Source organism: Tiliqua scincoides, chromosome 9, assembly GCF_035046505.1.
Source record: "Tiliqua scincoides isolate rTilSci1 chromosome 9, rTilSci1.hap2, whole genome shotgun sequence".
Lineage (NCBI taxonomy): Eukaryota > Metazoa > Chordata > Lepidosauria > Squamata > Scincidae > Tiliqua > Tiliqua scincoides.
In genome coordinates this window covers 183,794-198,529 of record NC_089829.1, presented here as the reverse complement: position 1 = coordinate 198,529, position 14,736 = coordinate 183,794, and the positions used below count along the sequence as shown (strand labels likewise).

At 48.6% G+C, this 14,736-nt stretch overlaps 1 protein-coding gene across 1 annotated transcript; it reads left to right on the top strand.

Moving 5' to 3' along the window:
• Positions 1-444: 444 nt before the first annotated feature.
• On the top strand, positions 445-12,855 carry LOC136660569 (C-type natriuretic peptide 1-like). Its single transcript, XM_066637829.1, has 3 exons — positions 445-1,031; positions 10,781-10,986; positions 11,988-12,855. The coding sequence occupies exons 1-3, from the start codon at positions 903-905 to the stop codon at positions 12,070-12,072; spliced, it is 420 nt and encodes a 139-aa protein (XP_066493926.1). The 5' UTR covers positions 445-902; the 3' UTR covers positions 12,073-12,855.
• The last annotated feature ends 1,881 nt before the right edge of the window (positions 12,856-14,736 follow it).

Below are 14,736 nucleotides of genomic sequence, written 5' to 3'. Positions count from 1 at the left end.
AACCGACTTTACAACACTGGCATAACCGTGCCAATGTGGTGTGTGCTGCATTTTGCAGTTGAGGGGCAGTCACGGTGGCCTCCTCAAGGTAAGGGAATGTTTGTTCCTTCCCCCGGAGCTGCATTGCCCTTACCTCAGTGCTGGAGAGTTGGTTAGGATTGCACCCTAAATAGCATTCATAAATGCTTTTGCTCAACATTGACGCTGAATATTCAGCTGAAATCCAAATCCCACCTGCCAACAGGTCCCTTAGCCCTTTTAGGGATGATTCTGAGGGGAGGAGGGGAGCTAAGAACCGTCTGGTCTCTCAGCGCACTTTCTCATTCCACCTCCAGCCATTTGTTGCTGAGACATTTCTGTGTGCAGCGGGGTATGCAGAGATCACTGTGGGCACGGAGAAGCTGGGCCCTGAACTGTATCCTTTTGAAAGGTTAGGGGCCAAAAGCTCCCGCTGGGGATAAAAATCATATTATGAAGAGTCAGGAAAGGGTCAGTGTCGTGTTACAGAGGCCCAAGTCATTCTTCCCTGGCACTCCAAATTTAGCAAGGGGACCCAGGTCTATGCAGGGTTAAGTAGGCCTGAACACTTCAGCTGGCTTCATTGCTGGGGACAATCCCTATTTCCTGGGAACTGCTCCCATTTTCAGTGCTCAGGGATGCCTTCTCAAAACGCCATTTGTGTGTGAGCTGCTTACATTGCCATCCTCCACAGCTCCACTCCCTTCACATGATCTTCAGAAGTGACATCTCTGGGTGGGAAGGTGGACACATTCAGGGATGCGAACGGGTCAAGTTCGAGTTGCAAAAATGTGCATTTTTCACTGACTTGTGCAGACTCGAGTCATGTGTGTCAAAGACTTGTGGAAACAGCTGAGTCTGGGGCTCCTGACTCAGGAGTCGTCATGGGTTTGGGTGACTTGAGTCGCCCACAAATGGCTAGGGGAGGCGCCTCCTCCGTCTTACTTGAAAAACCTCTTGTGTTGATCCAGAAGCCGGGCTTTGCGCATGCAAACAGCAGCACCAGCAACAGGGTACATTATGTTCAGAGACAGGCTGGGGAGGTGGAGCAAAATGGTTAACCCTTTTTTTGCTTGGGCTTAAAACTGGCAGGATCCTGGTTTGCAGAACTTGCAATAACTTTTGCAAAAGTCCATGTGAGGGTCCTGTATGTGTACAGAACATGGGGGGGAGGCTCTTCTTGTCCCCCAGACCACCATTGGATGAAGGATGTGTCTCCGAGAGAGGGAGGGGGATAGGAGGAGCGTTTTCTACCATGGAGACAAGTGCGTTTTACAAACAGGAGGGGCTGGAGGAGGCAGGGGGAAGCCGGGGGGGCATGGTTTGGGCAGCCCACCCTCCTGCCTGCCCACTCTGGCACTGCTCAGCCTGTGTGCCATAGGCTAGGCTGCAATGAATGAATGTCCTCCACCCTCACTAGTCTCCTCCTCCACAGTCACCTAGGACCGGGCTGTCAAACCCGTTTCATACAGCAGGCTGAATGGCATTTATGACACCTGCTGAGGGCCAGAAGTGATGTCATTAGGCAGGAAGTGATGTCATTAACAGGCCATAACCAGAAACAAGCACTTTTTCTCGCTTAGGAACACATTAGCTGCAAATGACCAAAGAGAAAAAAACAAATCTTGATCGTATTTCACGATATGGGGGAGCCCAAATATCATGTGGGCCACCCTTGCAGCAGTAACACCTTAGCACTGCTCAGCAACTGAGAGCCCAAGGCCCAGATAGAAAGCTTCTGTGGGCTGCATCCGCCCCCCAGGCCAGTTTGACACCCCTGACCTAGGAGGAGGAGGAAGCCCCTGTCTTTGAATGGTGCAATGAGTTCTGAGTAGATCTGCAGAGGAGGAGTGGGTGGGTCATAAGCTAACCTCACAGCTGCTGTAGGCAAGCAACACCTCCTGCCTGCCTGTGACTGCTCTGTCCCCTTGCTTGATCACTCATGCTGCCCCGTCACCTCTTGCCTTGCCAAACTGGGATGCATCCCCTTCCTCCCTGTAAGTCCACCTGTGCCTCTGAAGTGAAGGGGGGTGGATTTTGTTGTGGCTGGGGTGGAATCGTATGAAGGGAACCAATCGGTGTGTTCTGCACTGCTGCCTTAGAGATGGGAAGGGTGGGGACAGCAGGGGAGTGTTTAAAGAGAACTCTGAAACACACACACAGCCAGCAGCAGCCTCACTTTTTCCCATGGAGTCGTGACTGGCTTCTTGAAGGGGAAAGACTCATGAGTCGTTCTGAGTCACAAAACCACTCTGGGCAACTCGGAAAGTCCACCCATTAGGACTTGTTTTCGAGTCGAGTTGTGGGGAGTGGAGACTCATGACTCGACTTGAGTTAAGCTGTGCTGGACTTGCCCATCCCAAGACGCATTTCATCTCAAGTGTGCGTGTGAAAGACGTGCCTGCTCATGAATGCAAGGGCAGTTGGCAGTGCACAGCCAGTCCTTTCATGCACACAGCAGCTGCAGAGAGTATTTGGGGCTGCCAATTTCACATAGGACAGTTGTGTTTTTTGGTTTAACCAAAGTCACAAATGCCGCCACATGCCTGGCTTTTAAATCTGCAGGAAAGAAGCTGCTGTGGGGTGGGAATATCCCTCTGACTCCCAGCCCCCGGAAACAGATAACGGGATGCCAATAACTCATTGGCCAACGTGGAAACCAGGAGGATGAACTTTTGATCGAGCAGGGAAATTCTTATGTTCTTGTTGGCCATGACAGTTAAGAATGAAGCCTCTGTGTAGAGAAGCAGTCTACGTCTGAAGAACAGTTCCTGGGGGACAAACATCAGTGGATGGTTGTTGCTTGAGATGCTGCTCGCAGGTCTCCTGGGAGCACCCAACTGGCCACCATGGGAAGGAGGGTGCGAGGCAAGTGGCAATTTGGTGCAATTCAGCAGGGCTCTGCTTCTGATGCAAAGACTTTTGCCTGCTTCGTGACTGACTAACTTTCCGTTTCTGTGACACCCTTTTGGGGAATTGAGCTGCCCCAAAGCCATCAGGGCCATCTTGGCACGCTGAGCACACAGCCTGTCCTCTTCACAGCAGCCCACTCGTGTGTTTATTGGACCTCAACTCTGTCTCTGGCCTTTCCTGAGACTTTTCCTTCCTCCCATCTCCCCACTGGGCTTCATTAGCGTCAGCAAACTGTGATAAATGGGCCTGACAACCCTAATCCACAGGCCTCTGCCGTCCAAACCCAACACTCCAGAACAACCTCTGACCTGCTATTAAGCTCCAAAGTGCCGTCATCCCCACCGCACGGAGCCAAGGGCACTTTGCAGCCAGCTGCATGCCAGAGAAGGAAAGCTGAGAAGGGCCGATGATGCCTTCAGCAGAACTAGGCTTGCACGGTGATGGAGAAGAGGGAGGCACAGGTTCAAGAGAAAGGCATGTGGAGGTGACTCATAAATGGAACCTCCAGGCCCAGGAGCAGTCTAACCTAAAGATCAAATGCTGGAGACAAACAGGATGCCCACCAGACACTCTTCTGAAAGGGACGGGAGGACAGGTCTATCGACAGCTTAGAAGAATCCCCACGAACAGAGGCAGGATGGCAATAATTAAAAGATTTTTCCGCAAGTCCCAAAGTATTCACTCTCAGAGGAGGCCGTCTATGACATCTCTGCCCTGATGTTCCCATCAGCCTCTGCCAGGGGAAGAGTCTTGTTTCTGCGCCAGCTATGACTGCAGCATTCAGCCACCCCATGTGCACTTGGAGGGGGCTTCGTGTTGTGTCTCTGCCTGATTGATGTCCTGTACTAACTAAGCTCCTTGCACTCTGGAGGTCCTTCCAGGACAATAACTTGCACAGAACCCTCCAGGATTCCACTGCGGACAAGTAACTCTTTCCTTTCCCTCCTCTGACAGTAAACCCTTTAGGGCAGGGGTGTCCAAATCCCAGCCCGGGGGCCATTTGCGACCCTTGGGAACCCCCAATCTGGCCCGTGGGGAGCCCTCAGTCTCTAATGAGCCTCTGGCCCGCTGGAGACTTGCTGGAGCCCGCACTGGCCCGATGCAACTGCTCTCAGCATGAGGCCTGACTGTGCAACCTCTCGCTTGAGCTGCAGGCCGAGGGCTCCCTCCACTGCTTGCTGTTTCACGTTTGTGAAGCAGCAGCAGCAGCAAAGGAAAGGCCAACCTTGTTTGCGCAAGGCCTAAAGCCTTGAGCTGTTTCAGTCATATAAGTCCCATCTCTGATTTATTCATTTATGTAAATTTATTTAAATTTATTCAAATTGGAAATATAAATTAATTCTTTTTTTTTTTCCTGGCCCCCAGCACAGTGTCAGAGAGATGATGTGGCCCTCTGTCAAAAAGTTTGGACACCTCTGCTTGAGGGTATGGCAGTGAAGTGTTGCCTCTTCTACCAACAACGTAGCTGCTGTGCTAAGAAGTTCTCCTGGAATCTCCTCCCATGAAGGAGGCCTGTTTCTCACTGCTGTCTGTCTCTCTTGCCTTTGCTCTGAGTCCAAAAAAGTGCCGCCTCCGACCTCCCCTAAAATCATTCGACCACCCTTGGGCACTCCTCTCCCTGCCCTAAGCCACCCTTCCACCTGCTCCCTTCCACCTTCAGGTGCCCCCCCACCTGCCCCACATGGCTTATTTTCAAGGGCACTGACGTCACTCAGCAGGGCTTTCGTCAACCCAGAATCTCTGGCCTGCGCCAGGAACTGGCACAGGGGCTCTCCCCCTCTCCCTGATTACGGCACATTAGCATTTCTTGCTTGTGTGCCTGAAGCATCACCCACCTGCCCCAAAGCGCTGTGGGGCCGCAGGGCCGTGCTAAGGTTCAGTGCTCAGCGTCACCCGTCTGCATTTCTGCTGGTAATTACCCTGCTGAATTGGCTCACTGGGCTTCTCGATGCCTTCAGGTTCCATTCTGAGCTGGCAGCAAGGCCTTGGCAGAGAAAGGGGGCCTGGTGCAGCTGTGGGGTGTGGCAAAAGGGCCAAGTGCAGCTCCCTCCTTGTGCCAATCCGAAGCAGGGGAAACGCTGGTTTCACAAAGGGCCAGTCAGCAGGCAGGTCCCTCGTGGAGCTCAACGACGAGCCCGTCCATCTAACACCCGGCCTGACCCCTTCCCGTTACATCAGTGATTTTATTTCCAGAATTGCCTGCAGTCAACTTGCTTTGTTTCTTTTAAATACAAAGGTGCTTGGCAAAGGCTATTCATTAGTCACCCAAGTGCAGCCAGGCTGCTGTATACTGGAACAGGGATGGAGAAAGAACAGTTGGCAACTGCCTGGTCAGGTAGTGGTGACACCAATCAGAAGGACACGGGGCCTTCACACCAGTCGCCTAAGCCTAGAGATGCCCCTGTCGCCTGCTGCTTCTCGGTGTGGTCTCCGCTTCTTATGACCAGACACTGCTGGGGGCAGGTATCTCTGCTCTGCCCCTGCATCAGCGACCTTGAGTGCCCTTAGCAGGATAGAAAGGCAGGGTATGTATGTATGTATGTATGTATGTATGTATGTATGTATGTATGTATGTATGTATGTACATACCCTGGGGGTATGTACATTCCCCTGGGGGCTGGGGATAAGAATAGGCCCTCAGTTTGGCTGTACTTGTCGTAAGAGGCGACTAAACAGCCACCGGGTCGATGGGACTCGTCAGCCTGGGAAGGCAGCTCATCTGAGAGAAGGAAAACTCTGACCCCAAACCTCCACTGCCTTGTGGCTACATCCAGTTATGGAAAAGGCTTCAGGAGTCAACCTCGAGGCAAAATCAGGAGCCGGAGTCCCTGAGGCAGTTCATGGCTGAACACAGTCACGTTCTGGCAACTCCTGCGACGCTGCTGGAACCAACCGTATTGGCCTCTGCCTTTCCATTGGACCATTCCAGGGACGTGGAGAGGGGGGATTTGCTGCATGGGTAACAGCCTATCCTCCATACCTACTTTACCCAGGCTTCGCACACTAGAGAGGACACTCTGTTCCAGAACCACCATTCAGAGCGCGACACCATAGTCTTCCGAGACTGAAGGATGCCAACAACAATGTATGTATGTATGTATGTATGTATGTATGTATGTATGTATGTATGTATGTATGTATGAGCGGCCCGCTTGGAGGCAGGCTGTGCAGCATGGCCTTTCCCAGTTTGAAGAGACACTTTGCCAACAGTCTGAGGCTAAGAGGCAAAGAAGGAAGGCCCATAGCCAGGGAGACAGACCAGGGACAGACTGCACTTGCTCCCGGTGTGGAAGGGATTGTCACTCCCGGATTGGCCTTTTCAGCCACACTAGACGCTGTGCCAGAACCACCTTTCAGAGCGCGATACCAGAGTCTTTCGAGACTGAAGGTTGCCAATACAAAGTATGTATGTATGTATGTATGTATGTATGTATGTATGTATGTATAAATAAACAAATACATAAATAAATAAGATGAGTTTGAAAGAGAGCGGCCAGAAAGAGATGACTGGGCTGGGGCACCTTCCTTACGAAGAAAGACTACGGCGTTTGGGGCTCTTCAGTCTAGAAAAGAGGCGCCTTGGGGGGACATGATTGAGACATACAAATTATGCAGGGGATCAATAGAGTGGATAGAGGGATGCTCTTTTCCCTCTCACATAACACCAGAACCAGGGGACATCCACTCAAATTGAGTGTGGGGAGAGTTAGGACAGACAGAAGAAAATATTTCTTTACCCAACGTGTAATTAGTCTGTGGAACTCCCTACCATAGGAAGTGGTGATGGCATCTAGATGCCTTTAAGAGGGGATTAGACAAATTTCTGGAGGAAAAGTCCATTATGGGTTACAAGTCATGGTAGGTATGTGCATGCTCCTGATTTTAGATGATTACTTCCTCAGAATGCCAGATGCAGGGGAGGGCACCAGGATGCAGGTTGTGTCTTGTGTGCCCCCCAAAGCAAGTGCCACTATGTGGTGAGCCACTACGAGATACAGAAAGTTGGACTAGATGGGCCTTTGGCCTGATCCAGCAGGACTCTTCAGTTTATATTCAGTTTATGTGCTCTTATCAGCATTCAGGTCAGCTCCCATGAAAAAGAGGCAGCAGATTTACCAGTCTTGGGTAATCTGCTAGGCTTGGGAGTAACTCTTCTTGCACCTCTAAGTTTGGAGCATTTGCTCACTCCCAATGCAGCAGGTTACCTGCCCTCCAAGGATTTTTCCTGTTGAAACTCTCCTGAGGTGGCATAAGTCTGAGGAGAGTGGAGTGGCTTGCCGCTGCTCTGCGCTGCTTGGGAATGGGGGTTGGAATCCAACATAACAGCCAAATCCCAGCCCCACCTCCCGCTCCCCACCCACCTGCCGATGCCCCACGGTCTCCCCCTGCCCCTGAACGCCTCCATCCCACCTCCCCAGACCCCTGCATCAGCTGAGCTTGGCAGATGCAACTTAACTGGATGCAGTCTCCTTGCTCACCTACATGCGCTGGCACAGCTTCCTCCTGAGGAGGTGCAAACATGCTTTGTAGCTTAGTGTGCTTCCTAACATGAAGTTAGGATTGCGCCCTTAGGCATGCACATCAGGTGGGCTTTCCTGAGTGCAGGTAATAGCAAGTCTTATATACTTGTAACTTGTTTTACTAGGCAGAGAATCCAACAGGTCAAGTTTCCTGAGTTGCAGCATCTTTGTGCTGGGAAAAACTTCACCTGTTGGATTGTTATACAGCTGTTAAAATCCATTGGAAAAGCAGTGATCTAAAGGCAGAACAAAGGCTCCCAAGGCAGAAACACTTTTGGAGCTACACAGAGCAGCAAAGTCTCCTAAGGCATTTCCCAGAGGAAACACACACACACACACACACACACACACACACACACACACCCCAATGGCATGTTAGCACATGTTCACAAAAGTGAATTCCTCTTCTAGATGTCAAGACCAGCACACGGAGCCCAGTTCCTGCTTCCAGCGGTTGGGGGTTTGGCAGGGGAGTCTCAGAACCCTAATCAGAGAACCGGCCACAGCAACAGCCTCTTGAGCCATTGTGAAAAATTAATCTACAGGTTTTTGATGTTCATCCAAAGCCCAGGAAGCAGCAGCCAATTAAGCAGCCAACTGTCTGTCTCCTGCTATGCTTACTGGCACATGGGGTGCACTAGATGATGCTCAAGACTGCTGATGGCGCCTCTGCAATAACGTGGAAGAAAAGTCGAGATGTGGTGCTGAATGGTTTCTCCCAGAACATCGGCTTTCAATTTTAAAGGTCAAGCTTTGCGATGGCTGAGATGAGACTCTTGAAAGCAACAGGTTGTTTTGGCCTCCCAGGATGCTCTGCTGTCAATCTGGAAATCACCGCTCTGAGTGGTCCTTTTCCTGACTGCTCTGAAGGCAGGTGAATGTGCAGCACTACAAGAATATGGGCCTGCCTTTCTCTCCCCTCAGCAACAACTGCAGTTCATGCTCTGGTCACCTCTCATCTTGATTACTGTTGTCCCCTCCTTGCTGGTCTTTGGTTGGCTCATCTTAGTACCCTCACATCCACCCAGCACTCCACTGCCAAGATCCTGTGTCTTCCCCACTGCACTTGTACACCACACCCCTCCTTCCATCCAAATCCAGCACAAGCTCCGAATCCTTTCTCGAGACCCTCCCTGGCCTCAGCCCTCTCAGCCTCTTGGTTATCCTAGCCAGCTATGTTCCCTCCTTGACTGTTGCTCTTCCAGACTCAACTCCTCTTTTCCGACAAGGCTTTGGCATAATCCTTCTGGTTTTTTCATCCCAAGCCAAAACAAAGCCTACAACTGAGTGTTTTGCCCTTCCCTGGGCATCTCCTTCTTTCCTCTCATCTGCCAAAAATTGAACTGTAAGCTCCTTGCAGCAAGGACCTGTCCTTGCAGCCTGCTAAGGACCATGTGTGTCAATGAGGCTCCGAGACATTCATCATATGCCCCCAAAGCCACTCGCAGTGCTTCCCTTTGCACTCTTTCTTTCTGCTTCTGACAAGAGAGCAAACCAACACAGCTCATTCATCATCTTCTTCCTCACAAGACCTCTGTCTTTTCCTCAGTTGCAGCTGAATCTGTCTCATGATCAACCTCAGGGTGCAGCAAGCATCAATGAGATTCCAGGCATCCCTTGATTTTCTGCTCTTTGTGCATCCATTAGTGCCTTTTCCTTGCGCTATTTCTCTGCTAGTTATTTTTTTTTCTCCCACCAAAAAGAATTTTGCCTGCCAGCTGCTCAGCAGAGGATTCACCTTCACCAATAGCTACCGGCAGCACCTAGAACATGAAAAAGGAGGACCAAACTGAGAATATGAGTTGACTAGCCAGGAGGAAAAATCCTACCTGCAGAGAGAGAGAGAGAGAGAGAGAGAGAGAGAGAGAGAGAGAGAGAGAGAGAGAGAGATGTGCTCACCTCCCTCCTCCCCAACAAAGGCTAAGACCCCCTGAAGCCAATCCTTGGCATCTTCTTGGAGGTGGGTCTGGGAGGGGTCAAGGGAGGTATAAAAGCCAGGAGGGGCAGCAGCGAGGCTCACCTTGTCACGGGAAGGCATCAGAGGAGCACCAGCAAGGGAGCCCCTCCTCTGCCAGCACGGGAGGTGTTGCAAGGCAAAGATGAACCCCAAACTCATCTGTGGGTTTCTTCTCTTCCTTCTCTTCACCCATGATCAAGGGAGAGCCAAGCCCATAACCAGTGTCCAGGTAAGAGACTAAATTCAGTCAGTTTCTGTTGTGTGGATGGGAGCGCTTCTGGAATTGAAAGGATTATCTGGTCTGGAGGGAGAGGTGCATTTAAAAAACAAGTTCAGGATGTAGGAGCCCATTAGGTTTTGCTGAAGTGAGCTTGGCAGGAGGGACAGATGTTGCTTCACTTGTGAGTCCAGGTGTTTTGTAGCCTGAATATCACAAAGCCTTGCAGTTCACCTGGTTCTGACCCCAACTAAATATCTGTTCACACTGGTGCTAGAAATGTCATCCCTGCCTCCTCCTCCTCCTCCTCCACACACCTGGGGTTCTCACAAAGATGCTCTGTAGGAATTTCACAGCCCTGAGATCTGACACTCCAGCTCACCCAACCAGACCTAATATTCCGCATAGGATCGAGCTGTTTCCAAGCCTCAGTTTCCCCCTTTGTGAAATGAGAATACCAATGGCATAAAGTAGGCTAGATGGCTCTTCTCAACAGGAGCCACATGGCCCCCTGGGGTGCTCTGACACATTTGAAGGGGGCACAGACTAAATGCTGAAAATGCTACATGATTGTATGTTTATCTGTTTTGTTGTATCCTTGTTTGATAGGAGGGCCCTGAGACCCCTCTTAAGAGGAGCCACACAGAGCTGAGAATGGCTGCGCTAGAAAGTGTTTTTTACTCTCATCAACCTCATCCAGTTTTTAGGTGCCAGCAAAAGACCTTTGCGATTATTTAGCATTCATTAGAAGATTTTGTTTTATAACTTCTTTTGAATTTGTTCCTAAAATATGCATTTTTTTAATCCTGAATTTTTCTTTTTAGAGTATGAGCAGAATTTTCTGACTTTTCCCACTCACCTTTGTGATAAAATGAATTGTAGGCACCTGGAGAGGGAAACCCTGAGCAAGGCTGCAGCCCCAAGATTCCAGACCTCAATGGATGATTCAAACCCATTTTAGTGCAGCTCTCACGATTGTAGACAATTCTTTCACTGTTGTTTGCTGTCGTTCTTGCCATCATCACCCAAAATTCTGCAGCAAGAAAGCAGGATTCTGCAATTCTGCAAAATTATACAAATCAATATTGTTGGTAGCAAACGGTTGCAGTTTATTTTAGTTTTTGCACACCCATCTCCCCCTTTTTCTACCCCCAGACCTTGTCTAGACTGTTAGAGGAGGATCTGGAACAGCCAGTGGGGTCTGAAGAAATGGACCAGGAGCAAGATGAGACCCTCCTAACAGGGGCTGTGGAACAACCAGATGCTCCGCTTCAGTGGTCCAGAAGCCCCCGGGAGGGGCTTCCCCTCCCAGAAGGCTCTTTCCAGAGGCTCTTCAGCGACCTCCTGGCGTCCTCCCGGAGGTACAGAGGCAGAAGCAAAAAGGGTCTCACAAGGGGATGCTTTGGTGTCAAACTGGACCGGATCGGAACCTTGAGTGGTCTGGGATGCTAAACTGGGATGACGATGATGGTAAGAGAGTGACAGACTGGCACACGTTCTGGGCATGGCAGTCAAAATGAAATAATGTCACACAAATGGGAAATGTGCCAGCCAAGCATTGTTTCCAGGAAGTGGCACAGGGTGATATGGAATGTCTGTCCAAATTAAAACCTCTCCTGAGCCCAAAGTATACCCACCTGCAGATGAGGCTGCCCATTGCATCTCTGGATTAGTTACATACAGTCAGGCCCGAGTAGTATGTGGAGGGATGATTCTGCTTCATGTGTGATGGAGCATTTAGTTAGTCCTAATGCAGAGACTTTAGGGAATGACTGGTGCTCAGAGGAGACTTCCTATAGGGTCTCTGCATGAGTCACTGTCCTGGACTGGTCTCCTAATCACTGCTGATGCAGAGACTCTGGAAAATGTCCTACTCACAGAGAAGGCCGCTTACTGAATCTCTGAAAGAGCTGTTGAGGGTTACTTTTTTCCATTGTGGTGCATGACAGGTTGATGTTGATTTTTTTAAGAGCTGTCACTCAGTTACAGTATCTTGGTTGAATAATCCATTAATTATCTTTTTAAACTTGCACATGGGCTTTGCAGAAGGGCTTTGATTTTTAGCTTCTACCCACATGTTTTTCATCAGTCTCATAAGAGGCATTCCTTCCTATGCTCAAGAGAAGAGGGCACATCTCTCTTAAGATAGCATTTCCCATTGGTTCTGACACTTGTACAAAAAATAATGTTGCTTTAGAAATCTGCTGCCTGATTAATTGGGAGGGAGACACCTTTTCTGTGAATCTCAATCAGTTCAACCAGCCAATGCATCAAGTGTTTCAACCTCCCTCTCCTGGCTTCTACAAGTGTTCCAAGGTGGGGATTTCAGACTGTGATGCTTCTTTTCTTTCTCTCTTCCCAGGACAATGCCTTTGGGACCCCATGCCTTGCATCAAGATCATCCAGCCCACTTTGTCCAGGCCCCCATTCAATCACCTGTCAAGTAACCCCTCACAGCCCCCCCCTCCAACACAGCCCCAGTATAGTTGATCTGTACAGGCCGATTCACATACCTACAAGGAGTCAAGAGAATTGCAAGTCAGTTCAAAGCAGAGCAGTGAGAGTCTCCCATCTCCATACAACTCTCAGTTCACTCTCCCTTCCCCCCCCCAAGAGGCCGTGATGGCCTCTTGCTGAGACAGCTTAAGGAGAAGGTTCTGTTGGAAACAGGAACCTGATAGAGGCCTTGGTCCAACCCAGCAGGGTTTTCCTTTTGTTCTTATATTAGCCACCATGGTTAGAAATTTCATGACCAGTGAACCTTTACGGACCAGAGGCTGGAGACAAACAGGAGGGCTGTTGATTTTGTGCCCTGCTTGTGGGACCCCTGAAGACAACTGGTTGGCCACTGAGGAGAGGTGGATGCTGGGCTAAGGGGAGCCTTGGGATGAGGTCCAGCAGAGCCACATTCTTACCACTTGCACATGTGAATAAAGCAACAAGATCAAACTTTCAGCTCACCTTGGACACCACCAGCAACGTCAGTTCTCTGCTCAGCTTTGCCTCACCAAGCACTGAGTAACACAGAGAGATTCAGTGATGAACACACACCAACCAGCTCTGCAAGCCCAGAAATGACTGACTCTGCCTTCTTCTGCCCCTTTGTACCAGTGTATTAATTTATGAGGAACTGTACCCAATTTCATTTCATGTCTCGTTCACGTGCGACCAACAAACTTGCAAACATTCCATGCAAACTCTTGTCTAATAAAATTGATTTTCATAATTTATCCAAATTAGTTTCCAAAACCCAACTCCTCTTCTTTTTGGGGAAGGAAGAAGAGGAGCAATCCTGGTTCACTTTCTAATTCCAGTGATTGTTGTAGTATAATCTTTTCAGTCTTCAAATGATATTGGAAATATATTGCCAACATATCAATCCACAATAGAAAAACAATATGCTTACTGTCAAAGTTAAATTGAAGACAAATCAAATACAAAAATGGTATTTTCCAGTCTTTAAACAGGGAAGAAAATCAGTCTCTATAGAGGTCTTGGAATGATTCAAACTCTGTTTAAAAATAAAAAGATATCTGAATTCTTGAAGAGAAATATAGTCAAAAGGTAAAAGATCCTCAATTCATGTCAGAACTGGAGTTTCCAACTATACAAAAGTTTTTAAATTATGAAAGGTTGTTAAAAATTTATTGATCACATTGCAAGTGACATTTTTCAGTATGAAACCTGAGGAAATAATTAAAACCCATTTCAAAATATTCCATTTCAAAATGTCAAGATCAGGTTAACAATCCTTCACGGATAACACTCAGCTTTCTGCGCATAAGAAAGTCCAATGATTGTTGAGAAGCCTGATGTTTCCACTAACACAAGGGATTTTAATTGGGAAACCATCTACATTTTAAACCAACCAATCCATTAGTTTATTGATTCAACATCAACACATTTTCATCTTATAATATTATAAAAAACTTCAGTGTGGTAGTTTGTCATATTAAAGGAAGTGTTGGGAAATCAGGACCCACAAAAACCATCACCCATTGTAAGGAAGGATATTCCTTGTAAAGTAACACGCCAGAAATAAATTGCATTAAAAATAATAATAAATGTACCTTTGTTTTGAAGCCTCTCAATTAAAACTGGTCATCAAATAAAACTTTAGTCGATTACATCAACCAATTAATTTTTTCAGTGCTAGTAAAAATGAGTATTTTGGCTGCTGTGTGCAGTGTAACTCACTTCCTTGAGCCATCTGATTTGCAGGTCTCTGAATGTGGAGCTCCTTCTTAGCATGTGTATGCAGGCAACCTTCAGTCTCGAAAGACTCTGGTATTGTGCTCTGAATGGTGGTTCTGGAACAACGTCTAGTGTGGCTGAATGACAATCCCTTCCACACTGGGAGCAAGTGCAGTCTGTCCCTGGTCTGTCTCCCTGGCTATGGGCCTTCCTTCTTTGCCTCTTTGCCTCAGACTGTTGGCCAAGTGTCTCTTCAAACTGGGAAAGGCCATTCTGCACAGCCTGCCTCCAAGCGGGCCGCTCAGAGGCCAGGGTTGGCATGTGACACACATGGATTTTGTGGGGGTAAATCTGGAGTGGAAGGAGAGGCTGAGGGATTCAGACTCCTTCTTTAGGACGGCAGCAGTGCCCTGAGCTGATGATGTTCGTGTTCCTTGAAGTCCACTAGTTCTATGACAAGTAATGTTTTCAGGACCAAGAAGCAGATGAACAAAATAACATGAAGCAGTTCATAAGAGGGAGAAATGGAGAGCTTCACTCAACATCAATTAAAGATGCCCTAATTGACTGGAGTCCAGGTGTTCATTGCAAGGTGAGAGGATGTCAGACTGCAGTATTTTCCTGCATAAATTCATTGCAAGGGAGTTGTTCTGTGAGTAAAAGACTGAAAAAGAACAAAGATGGGGGCTGGTTTCCAGCAAGGCAGCGTGGGTAGCAATGTGGCTGGCAAGCGAACTGAAATATGGGCACTTCACATATGTCAAGTGGGAGGAAGAGCAAGGGAGCTGACATGGGCTTCCTTCAAACCTTTCAGCCCAGTTCTAAGAAGAGAACTGTGAGGACCAAAGTTCAGCACATGGAGAAGAAAAGGTTTGACATTCACATTAATATTGGATGCTGTGAGATGCCTGAAGGCT